The sequence below is a fragment of the Myxocyprinus asiaticus genome, chromosome 36, assembly GCF_019703515.2.
Source record: "Myxocyprinus asiaticus isolate MX2 ecotype Aquarium Trade chromosome 36, UBuf_Myxa_2, whole genome shotgun sequence".
Lineage (NCBI taxonomy): Eukaryota > Metazoa > Chordata > Actinopteri > Cypriniformes > Catostomidae > Myxocyprinus > Myxocyprinus asiaticus.
Genome location: NC_059379.1, coordinates 20105314 through 20130674, shown reverse-complemented (window position 1 = coordinate 20130674; position 25361 = coordinate 20105314). Strand labels below are relative to the sequence as shown.

The window sequence follows — 25361 nt, the reverse complement described above, 5'->3', positions numbered from 1 at the left end:
GAAGATATGCGTACTTCGAATGTATATGTACGACCACTCATACACTGGAAACTCCACAGACATTGAGAATCATTCACAACATGTTGTATCAGATGACAGAGCAGAGCACTAATCTACTGTGAAATGCAGAACATGTAAACTATATATTTATATAATTAAATCACAGCATTTTCACTTTAATCTCTCAACTAAACTTTATTTAAATAGCATTTAAAACAACAGGGTTGACCAAAGTGCTTCACAGTAATAAAATGTATAACATAACATTTAAAAAAATTACCATATACGCAAACGCCAGTAATCAAAAACACAAAATACAAACACTCCAAAACTGTGTCCTACATTTAATTTGTCAGACTCGAAGGCCAGTGTAAAGAGATGAGATTTCATACGTGACTTAAAAGTCTCTGTGTCACAAACTGTTTATCCGGAAAGTGAAGTTTCAGGCAAAAAATACACGTCATAATAAAAGCACGTTTCAATATATGAGATAGAGCCCTGAAATTGAAGAAATTGTGTAATGTGTAATAAAATGTAATATTCACTGTAGTAATAATAATAAGTTAACCGGTTTTTACAGTTATTTGCACATTTTCTTATGCAACAGCACTGATGCTAAAAATGTATATCATATAAAAATTGTCTAAACGTCTAAGTGGATGTATTTCTGGGGGATATGTGGACGCTAAGGGAAGCCCTTTAATAAAACTGGTAAACACACACAAAAAATAAGAGGTAATAAGAGACACTCCAGTCTAGGGCACAACACCATGTATGCGCATCCTGAGCTCAGTGATGTGCTAATATAACTTCAGTGCTTCAAAAGTGTAAATGTAAGATTATTGTGAGTGTGCAACATGTAGTTCACAGCATTAAACAGATTTTTCTTATGCAACAGTTTATTAAAGCAATCTGTTGTCTGTATAAAAATACTGTCCACAACACCTTACAAATAAACCTGTGGACTATTAATAATAACGGGAACATTGCTTAAAGCAGGCGATTTAAAGTCTGATCATGACTAAAATTGACATTGTTGAATGCGGTGAATTTGTACAGAAGCAATGCCTTAGATAATGAGGATGATTTAGACGCAAATTTTCAAGTTTACATGATGATAGTAACTGCACGCAAATTCACAGCATGCTCTCAGCACGCTTAAACATTACAAAAAGTGGCATCTTTAATTCATCACTTTAAAATCACCAAAGCTAAAAATATTAAACATACTAGTTTGTTGTTGGATGACTAGTGGAGCATCCTGTCCCAAGGATGTTTCTTTCTAGGACTTCTGTCTGCTTGTTTACATCCGTCGTCTTCAGTCAGTCATTTAAATGCTGCCAAACAGCCAATTTAAGTAGCTTTTTTGATGGATATGAACCTGGTAGATCAAATTCCTCTGTTATATTTTGGAATTTGTGTTTAAGCTTCAGTTTCACTTGAATTGAAACTTAACGTTCAGTTTGTGACACCTGGCCATTAAAGCACCATGTAGCCACTGTCCGTAACCATAGCAACAGCTCCAGTACACACTATGCGCAAGACTTTTCACATTTAGGCTTAAATCTTACAAAATGTATAAATATAAAAGATTTTATCTAATATTTTTGCCACATGTAAATAAAGCATTTCATGGTTTTTAACCCTGGATTCTAAATTGTTACAGTTAAATTAACCGTATAATCACGTCATCCCTAATTTAATGCATACTCTTAAATATTTATACACTGTGTCATATCAAACATTCAGAAAAACCATTGGGGTTAATGTTTCAGAAATAAATGTACCCGTTCAGAAAATTACAATTCTTAACTGCTCATCTGAAATGCCTGTCTGCTTTCCTCACCATGAAGAACAATTGGTAATTTCTATGGACGCCTTAAACATCTTCATTGACTCCACATATGACTCGTGATGTATTTCATGTTTTCTAAATTCATACGGAAGTTTTGTGTGGGTAACAGACCTACAGACCAAAATTGCACGTTGTCAGCCACTGTCTGTCTTCTGAGTTTTATTCCTGCAGGGGGCACTTGACGCTTCAAAACCGAATCTTCCATGCATCTACATTTAAATCTAATAATGCTTTATCCATTTGGACACATTTTACAATGGATAGTTATTTTGAATAAAAACTGATAATTGTGAAATCCACCTCAGCATTATCTATAAAAGCATTTTAAAAAATCCTCATCCAGTAATAATAAACGACTGAGTTCATGCATCTTGGCCAGTGCTGAGAAAAGTAACAGGTACCACGTGACACCGCCGTTTAGTTGGGCGATACAACTCGTTCAATGGAGGGGGGACTTCAGTTATTTTTTTGTCTCAATATGACAGACTCACAGCCATGTAATTGCAAGGTATCTCAAACTAAATTATTTTCAGCGTTGATAAAAATATATAAACAAGGACAGATGGAGACAAAGCACCCCGCCCTCCGTCTCCCCCAATTCTACGCCAGTGCGTCTAAACGCTGTTCTCTTGTGGTGTTGGACTTTGAAACTGAAACTTTTGGACACAGAATTTGGTAGTTATCAGCATATTGCGAACATGTGAAAGCACTCAGTGACTGGTCTAAGGGGTTTCCCCAAACACTCCACAGGTCTTCCTTTGTACAGACAAAGTCTTGCCCCAGACACAATCCATAGTTTTAGTAAATGTTGCTGTGTCAGGCTGGTTCTGATTATCAAACAGAGCAAAGTTTTTAAAGAGCCAGTGTTTATGCTTTTTGGGGAAATCAGCCTACAGAAAATTATATTACCTTCAGTGTTTATTTGCAGACATGTCTGCTTGCTGTCCTTTTTTGTTGTTGTTCATCTTTCTCCTACGTTGTCTTGTATAATGCTTTATTATTTGTGTTCTGTGTTTCTTTGTAGTTCTCACAGCAGCAGTAACTCAGGCTTCACTGCAGTCCATGCTCCATAAGATCCTCACTGCTGGTCCGTCTGCCTTCAACATCTCGACCCTGCTCTCCCAGGCTACTCAGCTGTCCAGCCAAGGTACACACACACTGCTCCGTCTCCCCTGCTGTTAATACCCTTTTAAAACACAAACTTGCACTTGACACCCATTGCTTTGGTTCACTTTGTGCTATAATGTGCTCCAAAACTGACATAAAAGAACCAATAAAGCACCATTAAAGTAGTTCATATGACTTGTGCATTTTATTCAAAGCCACTTGAAGACATGTGATAGCTTTATGTATCGCAAAAGGCTGTGTTTAATAAGTAAATAGGCACAGGTAGTATGCATGCGCAATGTGTTAGTGAATGGCGCTGCTGTTGACACCCAAAAATAACATGCATGCGGCTGGTAAGGTGGTTGGTCGCGGCTATTTTCAGCCCTCAGAACTCTCGGTTATTTTCATATGTGAGTGCTACTCGCGAACAACATCACAGATGTAGATGCTCAGTAGTTCGGTTTACTTATAATATAGAATGGCACCGGAGAAGCATTTTACTAGAATTTGAATAATAAGCGAATTAAACAACTATGAAGTAGCCCACAAACAGTCTCTTACAGAACTTCCTGGAGTGTTAGGATCATCAAAATAAAAGCCAGAGGGTTTTAAAGTTAAAAGTGCATGGCTGAAATATTTTACTGTTGTATTTTTTAATTCAAAAAGTCATTAATAATAATAAAAATGTATTATTATCATTATTATTTGTTTACAAATTATAACAATATTTAAGTTGAATGGGTTCCAAAAAATAACTGTGTGAATGAAAAGTGGATGGATATCTTACAACTAAATTGAACAAAAAAATAATTCATCAGCTGCACGGTTTGAGTCAAGTTCCATGAGTTAGCAGATGTGGTTAGTTAACTTTGCAATTTTGTGAGTTTTATATGAAGCACGGCAGTGTAAACACCTGCACCTTTCTTGGTGTTGTTTTTACTTGCTCACTGGTTGTATGGCATTGTTCTCTGTAAGGCTGATTTGATTGATATTTACACTCACCAAGCACTTTATTAGGAACACTATGATCCTAATAAAGTGTCCGACGTAGTCTTCTGCTGTTGTAGCCCATCTGCCTCGAGGTTTGGTGTGCTATGCATTCTGAGATGCTATTCTGCTCACTACAATTTTACAGAGGGGTTATCTGAGTTACCGTAGCCTTTCTGTCAGCTCGAACCAATCTGACCATTCTCTGTTGACCTCTCATCAACAAGGCGTTTCTGTCCGCCTTTCTGATTGGATATTTTTAGTTTTTGGCACCATTCTGAGTCAGTTCTTGAGACTGTTGTGTATGAAAATCCCAGGAGATCAGCAGTTACAGAAATACTCAAACCAGTCCATCTGGCACCAACAATCATTCCACGGTCAATCACTGAGATCACATTTTTTTTTTCCCCATTCTGATGTGAATGTTAACTAAAGCTTCTGACCTGTATCTGCATGATTTAATGCATTGCACTGCTGCCACACAATTGGCTAATTAGATAATCTCATGAATAAGTAGGTGTACAGGTGTTCCTAATAAAGTGCTCAGTGAGTGTATAGTGGAAAAGGCTATATAAATATATTTGAGTTAAAGTTTTCTCTGCAGGTTTACACATCTACATTGCTCTAAAATTATATAAAGTAGCCTAAATATTTTTAAAGATTTTAATTTTGGTCATTTTTTTTTTTTTTTTTTTTAGGTACTGTACCAAAGGAAAGCCAATTATTTTGTTTTTGGAAACACATTTTCTTTATAATATCATGCTTTCTATTATTGACACAGTATAAAGGGGTTTTTTTATACAATGAAACATGTAGCTGCATTTTTATTCTATGAAGGGCACCAAACAATTAAGACTAGGTTGGCATTGTCTCCTCTTACCTCTGTCTCATCTCTTTTTGTCCCTTGGAGTAGCCCAGCAGTCCAGCCAGTCTCCGATGTCTCTAACGTCAGACGCTTCATCTCCTCGGTCGTACGTGTCTCCCAGAATCAGCACGCCTCAGACCAACACAGCTTCCCTAAAACCACCCCTCAGCACCACACCAGTCTCTACACAGAACAAGGTATGCTGTGGTCACAAGGTGACCGAAGATTGATTGTGCGTGTGTGTGTATGTATATATACACACACACATACACGGTGCATCCGGAAAGTATTCACAGCGCTTCACTTTTTCCACATTTTGTTATGTTACAGCCTTATTCCAAAATGGATTAAATTCATTATTTTCCTCAAAATTCTACAAACAATACCCCATAATGACAACGTGAAAGAAGTTTGTTTGAAATCTTTGCAAATTTATTAAAAAAAAAAAAAATCACATGTACGTAAGTATTCACAACCTTTGCTCAATACTTTGTTGAAGCACCTTTGGCACCAATTACAGCCTGAAGTCTTTTTGAGTATGATGCTACAAGCTTGGCACACCTATTTTTGGGCAGTTTCTCCCATTCTTCTTTGCAGGACCTCTCAAGCTCCATCAGGTTGGATGGGGAGCGTCGGTGCACAGCCATTTTCAGATCTCTCCAGAGATGTTCAATCGGGTTCAAGTCTGGGGTCTGGCTGGGCCACTCAAGGACATTCACAGAGTTGTCCCGTAGCCACTCCTTTGTTATCTTGGCTGTGTGCTTAGGGTCATTGTCCTGTTGGAAGAAGAACCTTCGCCCCAGTCTGAGGTCCAGAGCACTCTGGAGCAGGTTTTCATCAAGGATGTCTCTGTACATTGCTGCATTCATCTTTCCCTCGATCCTGACTAGTCTCCCAGTTCCTGCCGCTGAAAAACATCCCCACAGCATGATGCTGCCACCACCATGCCTCACTGTAGGGAAGGTATTGGCCAGGTGATGAGCGGTGCCTGGTTTCCTCCAGGCATGACGCTTTCCATTCAGGCCAAAGAGTTCAATTTTTGTTTCTCATGGTCTGAGAGTCCTTCAGGTGCCTTTTGGCAAACTCCAGGCGGGCTGTCATGTGCCTTTTACTGAGGAGTGTCTTCCATCTGGCCACTCTACCATACAGGCCTGATTGGTGGAGTGCTGCAGAGATGGTTTTTCTTCTGGAAGGTTCTCCTCTCTCCACAGAGAAACGCTGGAGCTCTGTCAGAGTGACCATCGGGTTCTTGGTCACCTCCCTTACTAAGGCCCTTCTCCCCCGATCGCTCAGTTTGGCCGGGCGGCCAGCTCTAGGAAGAGTCCTGGTGGTTCCAAACTTCTCCCATTTACGGATGATGGAGGCCACTGTGCTCATTGGGACCTTCAATGCTGCAGAAATTTTTCTGTACCCTTCCCCAGATCTGTGCCTCGATACAATCCTGTCTCTGAGGTCTACAGACAATTCCTTGGACTTCTTGGCTTGGTTTGTACTCTGATATGCACTGTTAACTGTGGGACCTTATATAGACAGGTGTGTGCCTTTCCAAATCATGTCCAATCAACTGAATTTACCACAGGAGGACTTCAATCAAGTTGTAGAAACATCTCAAGGATGATCAGTGGAAACAGGATGCACCTGAGCTCAATTTTGAGTGTCATGGCAAAGGCTGCGAATACTTATGTACATGTGTTGTTTTTTTTTGTTGTTTTTTTTAATAAATTTGCAAAGATTTCAAACAAACTTTCACGTTGTCATTATGGGGTATTGTTTGTAGAATTTTGAGCAAAATAATGAATTTAATCCATTTTGGAATAAGGCTGTAACATAACATGTGGAAAAAGTGAAGCGCTGTGAATACTTTCCGGATGCACTATGTATGTGTGTATGTGTGTATGTGTGTGTGTGTGTGTGTGTGTGTGTGTGTGTGTGTGTGTATATATATATATATATATAATACACACACACACACACACACACACACACACAGTGCCTTGCAAAAGTATTCAGACCCCTGACCTATTCTCTCATATTACCGAATTACATATGGTACACTGAAATTTCATTCTGATTGATATTTTAAAACACTGAAACTCAAAATCAAGTACTGTAAGGTGACTTTTTTTTGTTGGGAAATATTTTTATGAAAAATAAAAACTGAAATATCTTGCTTGCATAAGTGGTCAACCCCCACACATTAATATTTGGTCGAGCCACCTTTTGCTGCAATAAATGCATTAAGTCTTTCGGGGTACATATGTACCAGCTTTGCACACAGTGACGAAGTGATTTTGGCCCATTCTTCTTGGCAGATTTGCTCCAGGTTGTTCAGGTTGGTTGGGTGACGCTTTTGGACTGCAATTTTCAAATAATGCCACAGTTTCTCAGTAGGATTGAGATCAGGACTTTGACTGGGCCACTGTAGGACATTTATCTTTTTGTTCTTGAGCCACTCAACATTGCTTTGGCCTTGTGCTTGGGATCATTATCATGCTGAAAGGTGAATTTCCTCCCAAGCTTCAGATGTTTAGCGGACTGAAGCAGGTTCTCTTGCAGTATTTCCCTATATTTTGCTCCATCCATTCTTCCTTCAATTCTAACAAGATGCCCAGTCCTTGCTGATGAGAAGCATCCCCACAGCATGATGCTGCCACCACCATACTTCACTGTAGGGATGGTGTGTCTTGAGGCATAGGAAGTTTTAGGTTTGAGCCACACATAGCGCTTTGAGTTTTGGCTAAAAAGCTCTATCTTGGTCTCATCTGACCACAAAACCTTCTCCCACATCGCAGCTGGGTCACTCACATGCTTTCTGGCAAATTCCAGATGTGCTTTCAGATGGTACTTTTTGAGTAACAGCTTCTTTCTTGCCACCCTCCCATACAGGCCAACGTTATGCAATGCTCTTGACATGGTTGACTGGTGCACCATTACTCCACTCCCAGCCACTGAACTCTGTAGCTCCTTCAAAGTGATTGTTGGCCTCTCTGTGGCTTCTCTCACAAGTCTCCTTTTTGTTAGAGTGCTGAGTTTTGAGGGATGGCTTTTTCTTGGCAGTGCCTGGATGGTGTGGTGCAGCTTCCACTTCCTGATTATTGATCCAACTGTGCTCACTGGGATATCCAAACATTTGGATATTATTTTGTACCCTTTCCCTAATCCATGCATTTTTATTACTTTATCTCTAACTTCTGTGGAATGCTCTTTGGCCTTCATTTTCCTTCAGATTCACAGCCTGGCCAGTGATCCTTCAACAATGGGTTTTTTTATCCAGAAAATGTGATGGCAACATTAATGATTCAAAGGTGGATGCCAATGGTAAAGTAATTGTGTCCTTGTTAGGGCAATTTATTTTATCAGTGTAACAGCTTCCACAGCACAGGGGTTGAATACTTATGCAAGCAATATATTTCATTTTTTTATATATATATATTTCCCAACAAAAAACCAATGTTACCTAACAATAATTGTTCCAGTGTTTTAAATAAAATATCAAACAGAATGAAATTTCATTGCACCATTTGTAATTCAGTAATATGAGGTAATTGGTCAGGGGTCTGAATACTTTTGCAAGGGTGTGTGTGTGTGTATACAGTACTGTGCAAAAGTTTTAGACACTTGTGAAAAATGTTGCATAGTGAAGATGTCTTCAAAAATAATGACATATTTAGTTTTCATTTATCACTTAATGTCATACAAAGTCCAATAGACATAAAAAAGCTAAATCAATATTCGGTGTGACCACCTTTGCCTTTAAAACAGCGCCAATTCTCCTAGGTACACCTGGACACAGTTTTTCTTGGTTGTTGGCAGATAGGATGTTCCAAGCTTCTTGGAGAATTTGCCACAGTTCTTCTATCTATTTAGGATGTCTCATTTGCTTCTGTCTCTTTATGTAATCTCAAACTGCCATGACATCTGTTGCAGGGCACTCTGTTCTTCTATTATAATCTTTTCTGTTTGCAAAAGTAATGTTTGCGAGTCTAACATTTATATTTCCTATTGACACACTAAAGCTGAAGATATAAATAACCATCTTAAGACAAATACTTTTGTGAAACATCTTATGTGCCTAAGACTTTTGCACAATACTGTATATGTGCGTTTATATGTATATATGTATTCCACATGGTCCGAATTAAAGCCATGTCTTTAACACACTCTCCCTCTCTTTCTCAGATGAACGCCATGACAATTAAGTCCAGTTCTCTCCCTCCACCCTCATCTCAGCAGTCCCTCCCTTCAGACAAACATCACGACAACGGCAACTCTCCACGGACAGTGCAAAGACAGAGGTGAGAGAGTTTGGGCTGTCTTGAAGTATGAAAATGTTTGAGTAATGATTGATTGATTAATTGGTCAGGGCTTTATGGTGTTTAACTGCCCAGTGCATTTGTGTTTTTCAGTAGCCATATTTGTAGCTTAATGTGGCTTGTAATGTGGTGTTTGACTGCCATCTTCTGGCTCTTTGTATAACAGCAGCTTGGACTGGTGATGTGTTGAAGGCTTTATGTTGACATTAAAACACGGGCGCACAAATTAAAAGTAGTGTAGCATGGATGTTCACTAGATAGAAATGACTAGCCACAAAGGGTCATTACTTTCCTGCCGGTGGCGTGGAAACAGATTTGAATGTCTTAAGTTAGATTACGTTAACATTCAAACTGTGTAAGAGACAGTTTTTGACTAATATTTATGTAGATAAATAACTAGTCAGTCACCGTGATGTTGACAATCTTGGAAGCTGTTCTGGTATAAATTGGCCTTATTGACTGCGCAATGTTGTTGCGATTAACTTTATAACCAGCTGCCCCACCCCACCCCCCCACACACATTTCAAAACTGGTTCCTGCGTCAGTGGTTATAACAGTATTATAAAGGTACTGGTACAAGATTTTTGTTAATTTCTTTATGTGACCTGTGGGATGTGAAGCGCGAAAGTTAATGAGTTGTTGTGTAATTCTTTTGAAAATGTAAATGCCTTTTACTGAATTTTACATTATAGATTCATTGTGTAATTGTTTTATCTTGATATCAAATCCAGATGGGGTGTTTAACAAAAGTAATGCTGTTTGCACACTTTATATGGCAGAATATAATTATCATCAAAGCACAAGTATGAAATAATATATTTTTGTACAAACATTTAAAGAGAAAAATGTTCGACAGTGGCAAAATAATTTACCTATGTCCGTTGGCTTTATGGACATCTGGACGACATGTGGCATCCAATCCAACACTTATGCATTTTTTTTTGTTTTCTTTCTTTAAAGTACAGTATATTAAGTAATTCATAGTTTAATCTCATCAGTTTGCTTGAGCTGTTTGTTACTTTTGTTTTTAGTTTGTTTAGTATTAATTCAGTATTGATACCGAGGTACCAGAGTCTGGTATTGTACAGAAGGCAAAATTGTGGTATTGATCCAATCCTAATGTTTGGCCAGACTGGTACACAAATTATTTAGTGCTTCTCAAGACATTGACCCCTTTACTGTTTGTCCTACTTCCAGCAGTCAGAGGAGTCCGTCTCCGGGTCCAAATCATGTGGGCAGTAACAGCAGCAGTAATAATGGCGGTGGTGGTCAAGGACCAGGTGTAGTCAGCGGAGCAATGCCCACGGGCTCAGTACATGCCAGTGCAGCCCCAGGCAGAGCAACATGCTCCTTCACACCCACGCTGGCCGCACACTTCAATGAGAACCTCATCAAACATGTGCAGGGCTGGCCTGCGGAGCATGTTGAGAAACAGGTATGCTAACTCGAATCTCACAATGCCAGCCAGGATTATGCTTTGTAAATCGATGGCCTTATTTTGCCAGTAGATATTATGAAGTTTTGGCTTGTATATGAGTCATAGTAGTAGCTGTTTTCAGACTGTCCATGTTGATTACTTTAGACATTTATTTAACCATGAGAATGTTGTTTAACTAATTACTTAAGTACTTGCTGATTTAGCATTAACACTTGAAAGATTTCCTTTGATTGTCAGAAATTAGATTGATTACTGTGATAAAAGGATGACAGAAATGTATCACTACTGTAAAGTTATGTAATATTCACTGTAGTAATACTACTACTACTACTACTACTAATAATAATAAATATAGCTGCAAGCAGTGATTATTGGGGTTCAAGCCTTTTAAGGACCTTTAAGTTCATATGTAAAAGACATTAAGTATTAATTAGCCTGAAAACAACTAAAACAATGTTAAAGTGCCTTAATTTTGAGAAACATCAGGTGTGGTATCGCACAGTGATATTTTTTACATTCCTGACTGTTATAGCGCCACCAAGAAGCAAAGGTATGCAATTTTTTTTCATGTGTCCTCCGAATGACCCCATTCATAAGTATCTCAAATTTTGTGAAAATATTCCATTCAAGAGTTATAACTGTTTAAGTACAAGTTGCAATGCCCACAGCTTGTTTTGGTGTAGCTTTGCGACACTGAATCAAAGGTTAAAACTTTTTTTGATAATTATTAATAATGGGACTCCAGAGAATCTTTCTGCACTGGTTTGGTTCTGATCGGGTGAATGGACTAGTACTAGATCAAATAGCTGCTAAAAGATGATTTTGTTGATGGTGGCCATGTTTTTCTAGGTACGTGACTGTCTTTATAGACTTTGATGGCACCTTTGACAGACACTGCATGCAAAATTTCAAGTCGATCGGTCCAGCCATTCCATAGTTAGATCCATTTTAACGTTTTTTACTTTTATAGCGCCACCAAGAGGTGGAGATGCACTATTGTTTTTGTATGTCCTAAGAATGAATCCATACATATGTGTACCAAATTTGGTGACAATATGATTCTGATCAAGAGTTATAACCATTTTTGTAAAAGTGTCCACGCCCATTATGAATGTTTTGGCGTACCATTTGACGATAAATCAAAATTTCAAAATTCCTTTGACTTTTCATTTTGGGACTCAAGAGAATCTTTCTGCGCTGGTTTGGTTCCGATCGGGCGAATGGCCTAGGACTAGTTTGAAAAAGTAATCTTTTAAAATAATCTCAAGTATTTATTAAACGGTTTGTTTCACACAAATGTTTCTTAGGGCAAAGTTGTTCAGAATGAGATCTACAATATGGTATGAATAACGTGTTTCTTTGTGAAACATACCAGTATATACAATGATTTACATGCATGCAAAATGTGATTAGCGCCTCCTGGTGGCCAATGTTTTTCCAATTTTGCACAGACCTCTTAGGCCAAGAGACAAGTAGGCCTACCAAGTTTTGTTCTGATCAGCCTTATTTAACCCTATATAAAAGCTGCTGAAAGCTGAGTGGTCGATGGCGGGTCATGTTTTTAAAGATATGTGACTGTCCTCATACACATTGATGGCACCTTGTACAAAGACACTGCATGCAAAATTTCAAGTCGATCGGACCAACAGTTCCATAGTTATTGCCATTTTTATTTATTTTTTGTGTCCTCAGAATGACCTATTACAGAAGTTTACGAAATTTGGTGATATCTCATTCCATCCAAGCGTTATAACCGTTTTAGTAAAAGTGACCCCACCCCTTATGTACATTTTGGCACGCTGTTTAACAATGAATACAAATTTCAAAACTCCTTTAATGGCCCAAAATTTGTTTTTATTTTATTATTATTATTATTATTACTGTAGCGCCACCGTGAGGTTGATCGGGGTGAGACTTTGTGCCATTGCAGACTGGAGGAGTACTACCTTTCCCCAAAGTTTCAAGTCTCTAGGCCTTACCGTTTGGTCTGCACGATCAGTTTTAGGGCAGAATAATAATAATAAAAATCCTTACAAAAACAATAGGGTTTCTAGCCCTTTGGGCTTGAACCCCTAATAATAATAATAATAATAATAAATCAGTAGGAATTGTATTATAAATAAGCAGTATCTAACATCTGTGATGCTCTGTTATGCAGCGCTTTATTTGACAAAATATAACTCCAATGTTGTGTTTTGGATTGTGAAGTGAGGTTCTGTATATAAGCACTTAATTTGATAAAAAAAAATAATACAATATGTTAAAAAATTTTATATTTTCATTTGATTAAAGTTTTAATGAATTAATTTTGAAATACACTGTTGATATGGAGTTTAGAAAAAAATCATTAAACGGGTATCGGACTTTGTATCAGGGAGTACCAAAAATTAAGTATCGGTACTCATACTCATTCTCAAAAAAATGGTATCAGGACATCCCTACTAAAATGTATTGCACATGTAATGCATGAACCCCAGTCTTGTGTAAGAAAGTTTAAGTTTTAACAGTATGACTATGACAAACTGTAAAGGGGAGTATCTGACATCTGACCAATCCAAATTATATGTCATCTATAGTGGTTCACTTCCGCGATTTAGGACAATTGAGTGTATATCAGCAGTGAACCGTACCCCAGACCACCTTTTCAAGCAGACTCTGGTGTGGTTTTGCACGTGCACAGCCGAGTTCGGAAAACAGCGTTCACAATCCAAATGAACCGAACTTTGGTGCAAACGAACCCTGGTGCACATCAAATGTACTAGTGTGAAAGCACCCTAAGATGCATTTTTGGACGATTCACCAAGAGCTGGACAGGCGAGACGCGTCGTCGTTTACACCTGGTCATAATATGCAGCGAAATTTGTCTCTTTTGACCACTTTGGATTTCGAGGGGTGGGTCTCTGATGTCATGACAACATGCATCAATTGTTACACCTGCGTATAACCGCATGATTTCAAAGCAAAAAAAGTAAAAGAAAAGTGTAATTAAAAACCGTGCACTATTTCTCACAATTATATGCATTTTAGCACAAGCATGATGTTTTGAGCAGAATTCTGTTATTGTAGTGGAGTACCTGATTTAAATGAACTTATGATGTGTGTACTTATCTTTGGCCTTGCTTGTTGATATCAGGCACACTGTAAAAGATCGCCAGAAATGCATTTTAATACCAGGTGTAAACGGGGCCAAAGATTGCACTGTTTAACAATTAAAATATCAGCAACTACCTGCCTGTTAGCAAAAAATATATATTTTTGTTCTATTGCACCATCACTAACATTACAAGTGTGGCTCTCTTATCCAGGCTTCACGGTTACGTGAAGAGGCTCACACCATGGGCAGCATCTATATGTCAGAGAACTGCACAGAGCTGAAGAACCTGCGCTCACTGGTGCGAGTGTGTGAGATACAGGCCACGCTGCGTGAGCAGAGGTAAACATTCTTACCCTGTTTAATATACACAACATTTACAGGTATATGTGCAAGCACAGAAATATAGCATTAATAGAAATCTTATTTATTAAAAATCTTTAAATGCCAGGTTGGATTGTTCAGTGACTCACATTTTTGTTTAGCATATGTACTGACTTTTGCTCTTCCTTTCTCTTCCACATAGGATACTATTTTTGAGACAACAAATTAAAGAACTTGAAAAGTTAAAGAATCAAAATTCCTTCATGGTTTGAAGAACTCTGGGTTTGTGGTGTGGTTTTGAAACAGGAGAGAGGGGTAGGTGAATGAGTGGGGAAACCCATTTCATGTGCGCGGAACCCTGGAGAACCAAAGTTCTGTTGCATTCTGCTCTGGGCCCAGTCTTACATTTAACGAGCTGCAGCGAGGACTGAGGGGGTTAAGGGGGAGGGGGGGATGGGGTGGGGAGAGCACTGAATTGGGATGGAGAGGAGTTTTTGGGAGCTGCCCTCACCCTGCCCCTGTATATGTAGATTATTTGTAGATGTTATTTCCATGTTGTACATAATGTTTTGTAGATGAAGCAATGGGAAGCCATGTCTATCAAAGCTTTTGACATCCAAACATTAAACAAATCAGCACCAAGGCAGACTGGGATCTCAAGTGCCCTCATTGCCACCATATGTAAAACTCTGACTGCAGATTTTTAAATGACATGATTTAAAAAAAAAAAAAAAAATGTTCTTCAGTAAAATGATCGGTGAACCATTGCCTTGAGCATGTACCAGACCTGCATGGAAAAGTTGGACTAATCGACCGGGACTATTAATGAGGATGATGACACAAGCAGACGCACACACTCTTTGTCTTCTCGCAACTGTGCACACGTATCTGCCAGTTCATTTTCTCTCTGCATATGAAAATGGTAGTAATGCTACATGGTTATTTGGTTAGTTCATATATTACTTTCTCTGGTTGCACTATAATGGTTTCATTCCCTCACCCCATGCCTTTTGAGGGGGTTTACATCATGTTTGTCCACGATGGTTCAGTGGTCTCCTGACTGCCCCGAATGGCCCAGCTATGCCCATGGTCAACACCAGTGCCTGCTTGGATTGAATGTGAGCAAGAACAAGAGAAAGTGCAGATTGTACACACACACACCGAGAGAGAACCATTCCTGCAGCTCACCCTAAAAGCCCTGCTTACTTGCACCCCTTGTTGGTCCCCCACTCTCCCTCCCTTGGCTGGAGATGAAGACTGGTTGTCTCCCAGAATCCCCTTTTTTCTTTTCTTCTAATTGTCCCAGGTTATGTTATTTTTATTTTCTGTACCCTTGTTTTGTTTAAAAACTGTACTTTAAAAGTAAGAACGTGAGGTGTTTATGGCAACTTGCGTTAAAAACCAGAGTTCATTCCTATGTGCAGTTGCTTAGTAATAATGAAGTTTTATTAAACGTTGCAGTGATTGCTAGTCTATCAGATATGTTGTATTCATAAATTATTACCACACATTTTCCTTTGCACCCTGATTGGATGGGACAGGGTATAAGTGCTACTGGAAAACAGGAAACTAAGGGTCAGCCAAGGAATGGACATCAGCAACCCTGTTACACCAGGGTCAGGGCAGGGTCACCTGGGGTCAGAAGGTCAAATGTGAAATGTATGTATTGTAATAAACATGCTAAACTAAAAACAAAACTTTTGTGCTTTTTTGGGTAACTGCTGAGCAGACTTTGGTTCTTATAGATACCTTTGTTTCTTCAAGCTGCAGTCTATAATGATATTCTAATAATACTAGAGGTAAAACTGGACATTAAGGATGTTTTAAAAATGTAATTGAGGAGGTAGAATACAAGGGGGCCTAGGTAGCTCAGTAAAGACGCTGACTACCACCCCTGGAGTCGTGAGTTCGAATCCCAGGGCGTGCTGAGTGACTCCAGCCAGGTCTCCCAAACAACCAAATTGGCCCGGTTGCTAGGGAGGGCAGAGCCATTGCTCACATTGGTTGACGGTCTCAGACGCGGAGGCAACTGAGATTCGTCGTCCACCACCCGGATTGAGGTCACTATGCCACCAGGAGTACTTAGAACGCATTGGGAATTGGGCATTCCAAAAAAAAAAAAGTAGAATACAAGAGTTATATTTATGTTCACTTGGAGCCAGAGTCATTAACATGACCCTAAACGAGATTTATAAGAACTTAATAGTTCACCCAAAAATGAAAATTCTCTCATTTACTCACCCTCATGCCATGCTGAGCTCAACGCGTGCACGTTGAGTATTTAATTCCAACTCTTAATACACCACATCAACACTAGATGGTGTAACAATCCACACAGCACATAAGTGCTGGAAACAACTTCAAAACACCAAAATAAATCATAATAAAAGTATATATCCCTCTACAAAACGCAGGGCAGCACACAGCATACATTTTTTTAAATATGTAAAATATAACATCATCCTACCTTACAACTGAGCCTGGATGACATCCTCGTCTAAGGGGGGCTCCTCCTCTTCAGGATTTGCTTGCTTGCTTTCTGAGGAGTAGGATTGCATTGTACCAATTATTCTGAGCATGCTGGAAGGCAGGGAGTACTGGTAGCGTTTCTTGCCTGCAGTTTGAAGTCCGTATCGCATGTGCAAAATTGAGTTCACAGTTAGGGGCGACAGGCGATTTCTTAATTTAGTTTTAACTACATTTAATTGACTGAACGCGCTCCACTTGTGTGCTGCTGTGTGTGGCAGAGTAAGGATGGTCAGTGCCAGATTACAAAGTTCTTTGAATGGTTTGTCACCTGTAGGATTCTACTTCACACCAGAATTTCTCAGTGTTATCCACATGTTCCCACTGGATGTGATGTATGTTACGCCACTGAATCTCAATTTGGTTGATTTCTTCAAGGGATGTCATGAATATGTCTGTACGGCACGAGCTGTTATGTATACTGTCAATCGTTAAGATAACTAGCTTTGATTTGTTGAACTCGGGGGTAAGTAAAGTCTATGCATCAAAATACTAAATTAGTCACTATAACCTATAGCAGGGGGTTGGGGGATAGGCGGGATCTAGGTCATTAGCTGCAAATTGACAGTTGCTATAGAAACAGAAGGAAGCTATATGGTGTTATCTTTATGCAAGTATTATGTTTTAGATATTTATATTCTGTTTGAAACAAAGTCGCTAGATTATCACCATTCTGTTGCATTCACATTAATATAATAATCATATATTTTTTTAGACAATATCATGTCTAAAAAGTCGCCAAATCTAGCGACAAATTTGCTAAATTGGCAACACTGGTCTTAATGCATATCCCCCCCTACTGGGCAGAGAGGAGAATTTGTGATAAAAATGACTTAAATATTGATCTGTTTCTCACCCACACTTATCATATGGTGTCTGAGCACATGGATTTAACCACTGGGGTTCTTTGAATTACTTTTATGCTCCCTCTATGTAGATTTTGGAGCTTCAAAATGTTGGCACCCATTCACTTGCATTGTGAGGACCTACAGAGTTGAAATATTATTTTTTAAATCTTAATATGTGTTCTGCATAAGAAAGTCATGCACATCTGGGATGCCAGGAGGGTGAGTAAATCATGAGAGGATTTTCATTTTTGAATGAACTATCCCTTTAATACTTCCTTACATTTGCCATGCTAAAGCTCCAATGACTTCAGGCCTCAGCAGGAAAAACAGTTGCCGGGGAAGAGCCGTATACTTATCTGGACTGTCCAGACATTTGAAGTCCACCTGAGATAAAAGCAGGTTTTACTTTCCTTCCATGGAACGTTTCTAATATTTCATAAATGTAATTTACTGTCTGTGTGAACTGGTGAAAAAGAAACAACAGGATCTGAAACACAAATATGACCTTTAAAAAAGCTAACTGCATCTCAAATGATCCCATATCAGCAGCATGACGTGTCCCACCATCTGAGAAGAGTTCAAAGCCAAGAGTATGTGAAGCAGTGAGCCTTAATGTCTGGACTCAGTGTCTCAGTCTGAGTTCTGAATAGTAGGTTATGCTAGCATGTTGGATGACTGTAAGATTAAATGATCTGTGATTTCAACCGATGGATGTATGCTCAATGTAAAATTTTGCTGGAGTAAATCTAAAAGCTGCTTGTTACTAGTATTTCTGAGATTTGTTTAGAACGTCCAATAGCTGTACTGTTAGACTACATATAATCTAAAACTTAAGCCTTTTTCAATGATGAGCTGAAAACCACTCTTAAAGGGTTGCTAAATATCTGTCATCTTTTACTCACTCTCATGTAGTTCCAAAGTTACCTATACTACTTTATTCCATGTAACACGAGAAAAAATTAGGAAGAATTTATAAATGCTGCTCTTTTATTTCTATACAATGAAAGTGAACGGGTACTGAGGCTGTCAGTCCCTAGCATTCTGCTTATCTCATCTACAGCAGAAAAAAGTCTTACCAGTGTGGAACAATATGAGGGAGAAAAAATGAATGACAGAATAGCAATAGCAGAACCATTTTTGGAAATAGAACTATTCTATTTTTCTAACATTAAAGAAGGAACTCTATTTTATTTAGAGTGTGTCAGACACCCTGTCATGCTACTATTCACGTCCATTCACACCTCTCATTCTTGCTCCATCCCTTTTAATAGCTCTCATTCTTGATTTATCTCTAATAAAACTGTTCTTTCTATTTACACAATGTAATGCCTTCTCATTATGTTGCAAATCAAAAGAAAATGAGCCAGGCAAGTTTACCTACATGCAACATGAACACTAGGCTACATACAGTGTAATTCTAGACTCTAAATTGGCCATAGTTCAAAGAGGCTCAACAGGTTCTATTGGAAAATACTAGCATACTATGTATAATAAACAGGATATGTTAGTTAGTACACAACCTTTTCAGCAGAATTGATGTCAATTTCACATACAAGTTTTTGACATAGTGGTCTGCTCCAAAGGACAGAGTAAATAAGCCCTATCAAGTTCTAATGTCATAAAATTACACAAAATAGAATACATAGGCCACACATACTCAGATATGTACACAGAATGTTAAAAGTACAATAATTTGCATAGCTTATTAAAATAATATTTAGCAAATGCCAATTCCATTTCCTTCGCTTTTGACTAAGTATGTGATTGGTAGCATCCATGGTTGCGTTAATCGAACCATGAACAAGGACACAACAACAAAAAAAAGGAGTTGTGCATTTTCATTCTTGGACTCAAGAGGGCAGCACTTGATCATTCAAAATGTTCAAAGACGCTAAGAACTCTTTTTAATTATACTTCCATCATAGAACGTCTACACTATTTTAAAAGTTAATTCATATATATTTATGCTTCCTCTTATGTTGTTTTTTATTTTACCAACGTATTTTTTACAATTGTAGAAAATGTGTAGGATACCATAGAAATAAAAAACAAAAATAAAAAGTCGATTCCATAATTTAATCCACCTACTACAAACAATTTATAAACTATCTTAATAATTGAGCAGCTTTAACAGACTGGCATTATGCAAGTCTTGATTACCCTTCATCTCATGTTCCACATAATTTAGAAAACCAGGGCTGTTCTTTGAGTAGTGTTTAGTGGATTACTGAAATTTCATTTAACATATATATAAACAGCTGAGAGGTTGATCGAATTAAGGGATGATTGAAAAACAAGCCTATGTCGCAACATTTCTCCCAAACAATTAAATGATGCGTTTAAAGTATCAGTTTTGATATTCAGCGGGCCAGCTTCAGCAGATGCTTGGATTAGTCTGCGAAGGTGTGAATCTCACCATTTCAAGCAAGACAGGTTTTGAACTGGCGCCTATGTGAAATTACCAACAATTAGGATAATTGCTGTCAATCCGGTAATTTCTGTAGGTCTCTCAATGCGTCCCCCGAAGTGGAATCGCTTCTCTTTGCCCTTTGACACTGAATCGATGGCCGTCTATTAGATGTGCGCGTCTCCCAGTCTGTCTGTCATCATCAAACACTTCCCTATCTCCTGTGCCACTGCCATGAGCTACAATAAACGAAAACAGCGCTACATTCCTATCATAAATTAGTGTTAGCACAATGAACAAAATTTAATAGGGTTTATTAAAAAGTATAACTTTTTCCTAGTAAGCCATTCCATTAATAAAAACTTTTGAAAAATCAAAATTAAAGGAATATTCCAGATTCAATACAAGTTAAGCTTAATCGACAGCATTAGTGGCATAATGTTGATTACCACAAAAAAATTATTTCAACTCGTCAACAAGATTACAGTGAGGCACTTACAATAGAAGTGAATGGGGACAATTTTTGGAGGGTTTAAAAGCAGAAATGTGAAGCTTATAATTTTACAAAAGCACTTACATTAATTCTTCTGTCAAAACTCATGTATTATTTGAGCTGAAAAGTTGTGTAAATCCTCATTTCTACAGTTGTTTTAGGGTTTGTTCACATCACATGGTCATGGCAACAACGTTGTAAAATTGATTATAACATAAAAGGTTAGTAAGTGATTTTATAACACTAACATCATGTTAACACACATATTGTTTACGTCTTGTGACTATACTTTTGAAACAGTGAGTATTTTAACGTTTATGGATTGGCCCCCATTCACTTCCATTGTAAGTAGGCTACCTCAGTGTAACTCATGATGTTTGAAAAGGAGGGTCGAAAAAAATATAATACCACAAACCTGTACTGAACTCTGAATATTCCTTTAATTAAACCTTAGAAAGCATTTGCTGTAGGCTATCTATTAACACATAACTACAAGGTTCTACAAATAAAATAAAATAAAACCAGCTTCCACTTTTTCCAGCAAAGGAATCTTACAATATCTATTCAGTTAGGAATTTGATGTGAATATATAAACATGTGGTTTTATTTAAAAGTTTTTTGGCCAAGAAAATTAAGCAATACATGTGGGAGAACAGAAATATCCAATGGAAAACTTCATTTGTGGCTTGTTTTTTTTATTTTATTTTTTTATTTTATTTTTTTTTATTATTATTATTTTTTTTTAAGATAGCTGTTTTGTAGAAGTTTGGTTTGTATAGTAAATTACATACCTTTTTATGACAAAATAGTCATAAATACAGTAGCACTACATAATTGGTTATATATAGGCATATATATATATATATTCTTGGTTATATTCGTAAAGCATTTATTTGTTTGTTTATGGTTCAAGGTTACCCAAATTGTCTTTAATTGTGAAGCACATGCCCTAACCAAGGGCTCAACGCATTAGGGCGGGGAGGGCAGTTGAGATATCGATCGTAGTGCTCTGTGTGTTTTGCATGGGATTGTCTGGGGGGTAACGGAGTGTCACTGTCTGTCTGTGTCGTCTCGCTGGCGCCATGTGCCTCTTTGGCTTGCTAATTTTCTCTAACCGACCCGCCTACATCCACTCATTAGTGCAGGCCTGCAGTTTCCACCTTCAGCAGTCTGGGAAACACTGTCACTTCAGCTTCTGAATTACAAGGTTCTGAATTGTCAGAAAGTCCATTGGGCATGAACTCTAAGAGGGTCTTAATAGGGTCTAGAAATCTTTAATAATCCCCATATAGTGATGCAATACATTTGGTTTCTATTTCGAAATCTGACACACCAGTTTCATTCATCATAACAACCATTATGTTATTAAGATTTTTTTTTTTTTTTTTTTTTATTTTTAATCTAACAGTGTACCAATCTGCTTCATCATGCGATTGTCTCTCGGTATCTGTAGGCGGAAAGACAAATTGTAATGCCGCTCTTTGAAACAATACCAATGCCAATAGGACAGTGTATGCAAATTAACCGACAAGGCCGTCCAATGAACGTCCTAGATGGGCGTGGTTATGTTGAGCCCCAAAACTGATCCAGTGAAAATCCTCTGACCATAAGCGAGTGATTCGCAGCTCCACGAATGTGGAAAGTTATCGACTTCCCATTTCTTTTGGATCATCTTTTTATTATTTTTAACAAATCCGGTTTTTATACACTCGGGGTTCTTACGCATGGAGGAGAGGTTTGGTGACGCACAAGGAATGTTTCTACACTCGCGGTAGTTTCTCTCTCTTTTTTCGGATCTCAGCAGTTCGGCATTGGTCTCTGATGCCCATGGAACAAGAAGACACAGGCTTTCTTCGCCCGTTTGTTTATGGATACTGCGTGCATCACAGATCCCAGGGAATGCAGTGATCAATGTAGGATATATTAATCAAGTCCTAACCATTCGGAGGGTCTTGACACATTGTATCAAGACAAGGAAAAGCAGCTTTAAATGGATCGCCATTCCAGCCTTGTTTCTCTCTGGTTTCAGCTGGAACTTTGCGCGATGGCTGTTCTTCTCACGAAAGGTAACATAAGGAAATGTAAGATTGCAGTGCTAAAAGTCAAAAAGTGCTCAAACTATTCCCGCGTGCTAACTGAAAAGGAGTCTTGCTCTCACTCCCCTTTACGAGTTTCCATTTGGGTTTAAAGAAATTGACTTTGGCAAACAAACCACTAATTATAAGCTACACGGTTCCTGTTTTATAAGACTTAATAAAAGGACCCCTTTGCACGAAAAGCCATGACAGAGTTACAGTATTTATCAGAAATAGCAACATAATAGTTTTCTGACACAAACACTTAGTCTCAGCCCTGTGTTACCCTTGTCTTTTTGCCATTCTCTCTCTATTACTCTGTCTTTGTATTTCATAGTTTTTTATTTCCTCCTATCCTCCTTGCCGAAATGAAGGACGCCTCCCCTGCAATAAAAAGTGAATCAGTTCCAATATCACTTTGTGCACTTATGTGCATGATAAAAACAGCAGCGTTTGGAATACTGCACAATTTAAATCTCTAATAAAATGCTCAACTGACAGTTGTTGGCACTAGTCTAATATGTTATTGCAATTAGTCTAAAAAAAATCCTTGGGATTTTAAATGTTTCCTGGAAGCAAATCAGATTCAGGACATTTGTTTAAGATTTAAAAACACAGTTCACACACAGATTTAAATTCTGTCATAATTTACTCATCCTCATGTTGTTCCAAACCTGTATGACTTTGTTTCTTCAGTGGAACACAACCTTTAATTGTATGGAGATAAAATAAAAAAATAAATAAATAAGATGCAGTGAAAGTGAATGGTGACTGAAGCTGTCAGTCCCTTACATTCTCCCAAACATCTCTTTTTGTGTTCCACGGGAGCAAGAAAGCCATATGTTTGGAACAACATGAGAATGAGTAAATGTGTGAACTATTTCTTTAAGTCATGTGTATTATTAAAGATGATAAATGTTCTTTAGATACTAGACTTTTCGAAATGTAATTGAACTAATGTGCGTATGTGACTTCTCTGCTTTGCAGGAGAGATCAGGTGTTACTGCGATGCGCCACACTGTGTTGCCACTGGATATATGTGTAAATCGGAGCTTAACGCGTGCTTCACCAAGGTCCTGGACCAACTTAACACGAACTCACCTCTGACACACGGCTGCCTAGATCCAGTTTTAAACTCTGCAGACGTGTGCGCCAGCAAAAACATGGAGGTTTCTGACAGAAGCTCTTCTCCCATAGAGTGTTGTCATGACGATATGTGTAACTACAGGGGTCTGCATGACCTCACGCACCCTCGAGGTGACTCCACAGGTGAGAGATAAAGACTCCTGATCATGTGTGATCATATCATATAGGTGCTATGTCTTGGCACAACGTTTTGCCTTTGAAAAGGGGAAATAGGACAGTGTGATTCCTATATTGCAAATTTAAAGAGCGTAGATTTTTGTTTTCATCTAATCTTATTTGGCTTGTATCCCATTGTCTGTGCAAGCATGGGCCCTTGTGATAAATTATTTTGCACTTATATTGTTCTCATGGCTCTAAACTGCAGGCTGGTTTTTAATGGTTTCCAGTGTAGTGTGAGTTTGCGTCAAGCTGGCAGTTTACCTTTTAGCACTTGGATTCAGATCACTTACTTTTTATTGCATGCGGTTCATGAAATGTTCCCACTGTGTTTGAATGTGCTTCTCACAGCGTCCTTTGACAGACTGCTTGAAGCACACAAATATAATCGTCTCTAAGGAAAAAGGTGCACTGAGATATTAGGGAGAGTGGAACGCATATAAATAAAATATGTCTGCAATAAATCTCGTGCTGTTTTTTCCACTTCCCCCATTTATTTCTATTCACAATGCATCCATAATGCTTTCCAGGGTTCTGAATCTCACTTTGTTCTCGTACTCTCTCTTCTAGACCGATACCACAGCTCCAATCAGAACCTAATCACAAGGGTGCAAGAGTTAGCCTCTGCTAAAGAGGTGTGGTTCCGCGCGGCAGTCATAGCTGTTCCCATCGCGGGCGGCCTTATCCTGGTCCTGCTGGTTATGCTGGCATTGCGAATGCTTCGTAGTGAAAACAAGCGGCTGCAGGCCCAGCGCCAACAGATGCTATCTCGCCTGCATTACAGTTTTCATGGACACCACCATGCCAAGAAAGGCCATGTGGCCAAGTTGGACCTGGAGTGCATGGTGCCGGTAACGGGACATGAGAACTGCTGTCTGGGCTGCGATAAGCTGCGGCAGACAGAACTTTGTGCGGGAGGAGGGAGCGGAAGTGAACGCCTCCTATCTCTGGTGCACTGGGGGATGTACACGGGACACGGCAAGCTTGAGTTTGTGTGACTACTTGGAGCTGCCTTGTTTGGACATGAACTTACTCGCTCACAGTAGGTAGAGTGTAGAGTTGGCTGTTGTAATTTTATTATTGTACTCTCCACTTGTTATTTTATTGTCTCCTTTTCTTGACGTGGAGAGTGAAGAAATTTCAAGGACGCAAATGTTTGTGTTTTCCCAAAAGAGCACTTTACTTGAATTTGAGTGGCTGGTCTATGTGGGGTGGAGCTATATTTAAAAGGGTGGAGCAAATGACTTTAAACCCCACCCTTTACCCCACTGAGCCATGTCCTGTGGATCCTGGACTGACACTGAAGGCTGAAGGATTCGTAAAAATTATTTTGCACATTTGTATAAAACCGACGAGATGTTGATGAGGGGTATGAATGGTCTTAGAGTTGCATTCAAAGTGACTTATTTTTTGAAGAATTTTACACTGACATCAGGGTACAAATATGGACTGTTTGTTTTAGTCAAATTGTTTGAATAAAGGATCCAATCTTGACAGTAACAGACCACGCGCCTCTGCTTATGATTTCATTAATCAAGCGGATTTGTGTAATTGTGTTTTTTTTAGCTCTATATGACTGTGTGTGTGTGTGTGTGTGTTTGAGTGATGAAGTTTGGGTCAGTAGCTTTTCCAGGGAATCTGACACAGGGGCCTTGTTCTAAAGTAGTGCCCTACATCTGACAGCGTCATCTCTGAAACCCCTCCAAAAGGGACACATTACATCTCTCTGG

At 38.7% G+C, this 25361-nt stretch overlaps 2 protein-coding genes across 3 annotated transcripts in view; both read left to right on the top strand.

Moving 5' to 3' along the window:
* The window catches only part of LOC127427463 (WW domain-containing adapter protein with coiled-coil), a 43679-nt gene extending 28002 nt beyond the window's left edge, over nucleotides 1-15677 (top strand). For both annotated transcript variants that reach the window (XM_051675091.1, XM_051675089.1), the window contains exons 8-13: nucleotides 2880-3002; nucleotides 4863-5011; nucleotides 8994-9109; nucleotides 10325-10562; nucleotides 13871-13998; nucleotides 14183-15677. In XM_051675091.1, coding sequence (XP_051531051.1) covers nucleotides 2880-3002; nucleotides 4863-5011; nucleotides 8994-9109; nucleotides 10325-10562; nucleotides 13871-13998; nucleotides 14183-14252 — 824 coding nt within the window. In that variant the 3' untranslated portion in view covers nucleotides 14253-15677. The remainder of the gene's footprint in view (nucleotides 1-2879; nucleotides 3003-4862; nucleotides 5012-8993; nucleotides 9110-10324; nucleotides 10563-13870; nucleotides 13999-14182) is intronic.
* A 6193-nt stretch (nucleotides 15678-21870) lies between these two features.
* On the top strand, nucleotides 21871-25153 carry LOC127427467 (BMP and activin membrane-bound inhibitor homolog). Its single transcript, XM_051675098.1, has 3 exons — nucleotides 21871-22320; nucleotides 23317-23598; nucleotides 24202-25153. The coding sequence occupies exons 1-3, from the start codon at nucleotides 22245-22247 to the stop codon at nucleotides 24627-24629; spliced, it is 786 nt and encodes a 261-aa protein (XP_051531058.1). The 5' UTR covers nucleotides 21871-22244; the 3' UTR covers nucleotides 24630-25153.
* Nucleotides 25154-25361: the final 208 nt, after the last annotated feature.

Bases quoted from the DNA above. Each gene is read 5' to 3' on its own strand.
- LOC127427467 (XM_051675098.1), top strand. From the start codon at position 22,245: ATGGATCGCCATTCCAGCCTTGTTTCTCTCTGGTTTCAGCTGGAACTT. The intron at 22,321-23,316 runs GTAACATAAGGA...TCTGCTTTGCAG, and splicing joins GGCTGTTCTTCTCACGAAAG to GAGAGATCAGGTGTTACTGC. The intron at 23,599-24,201 runs GTGAGAGATAAA...TCTCTCTTCTAG, and splicing joins CCCTCGAGGTGACTCCACAG to ACCGATACCACAGCTCCAAT.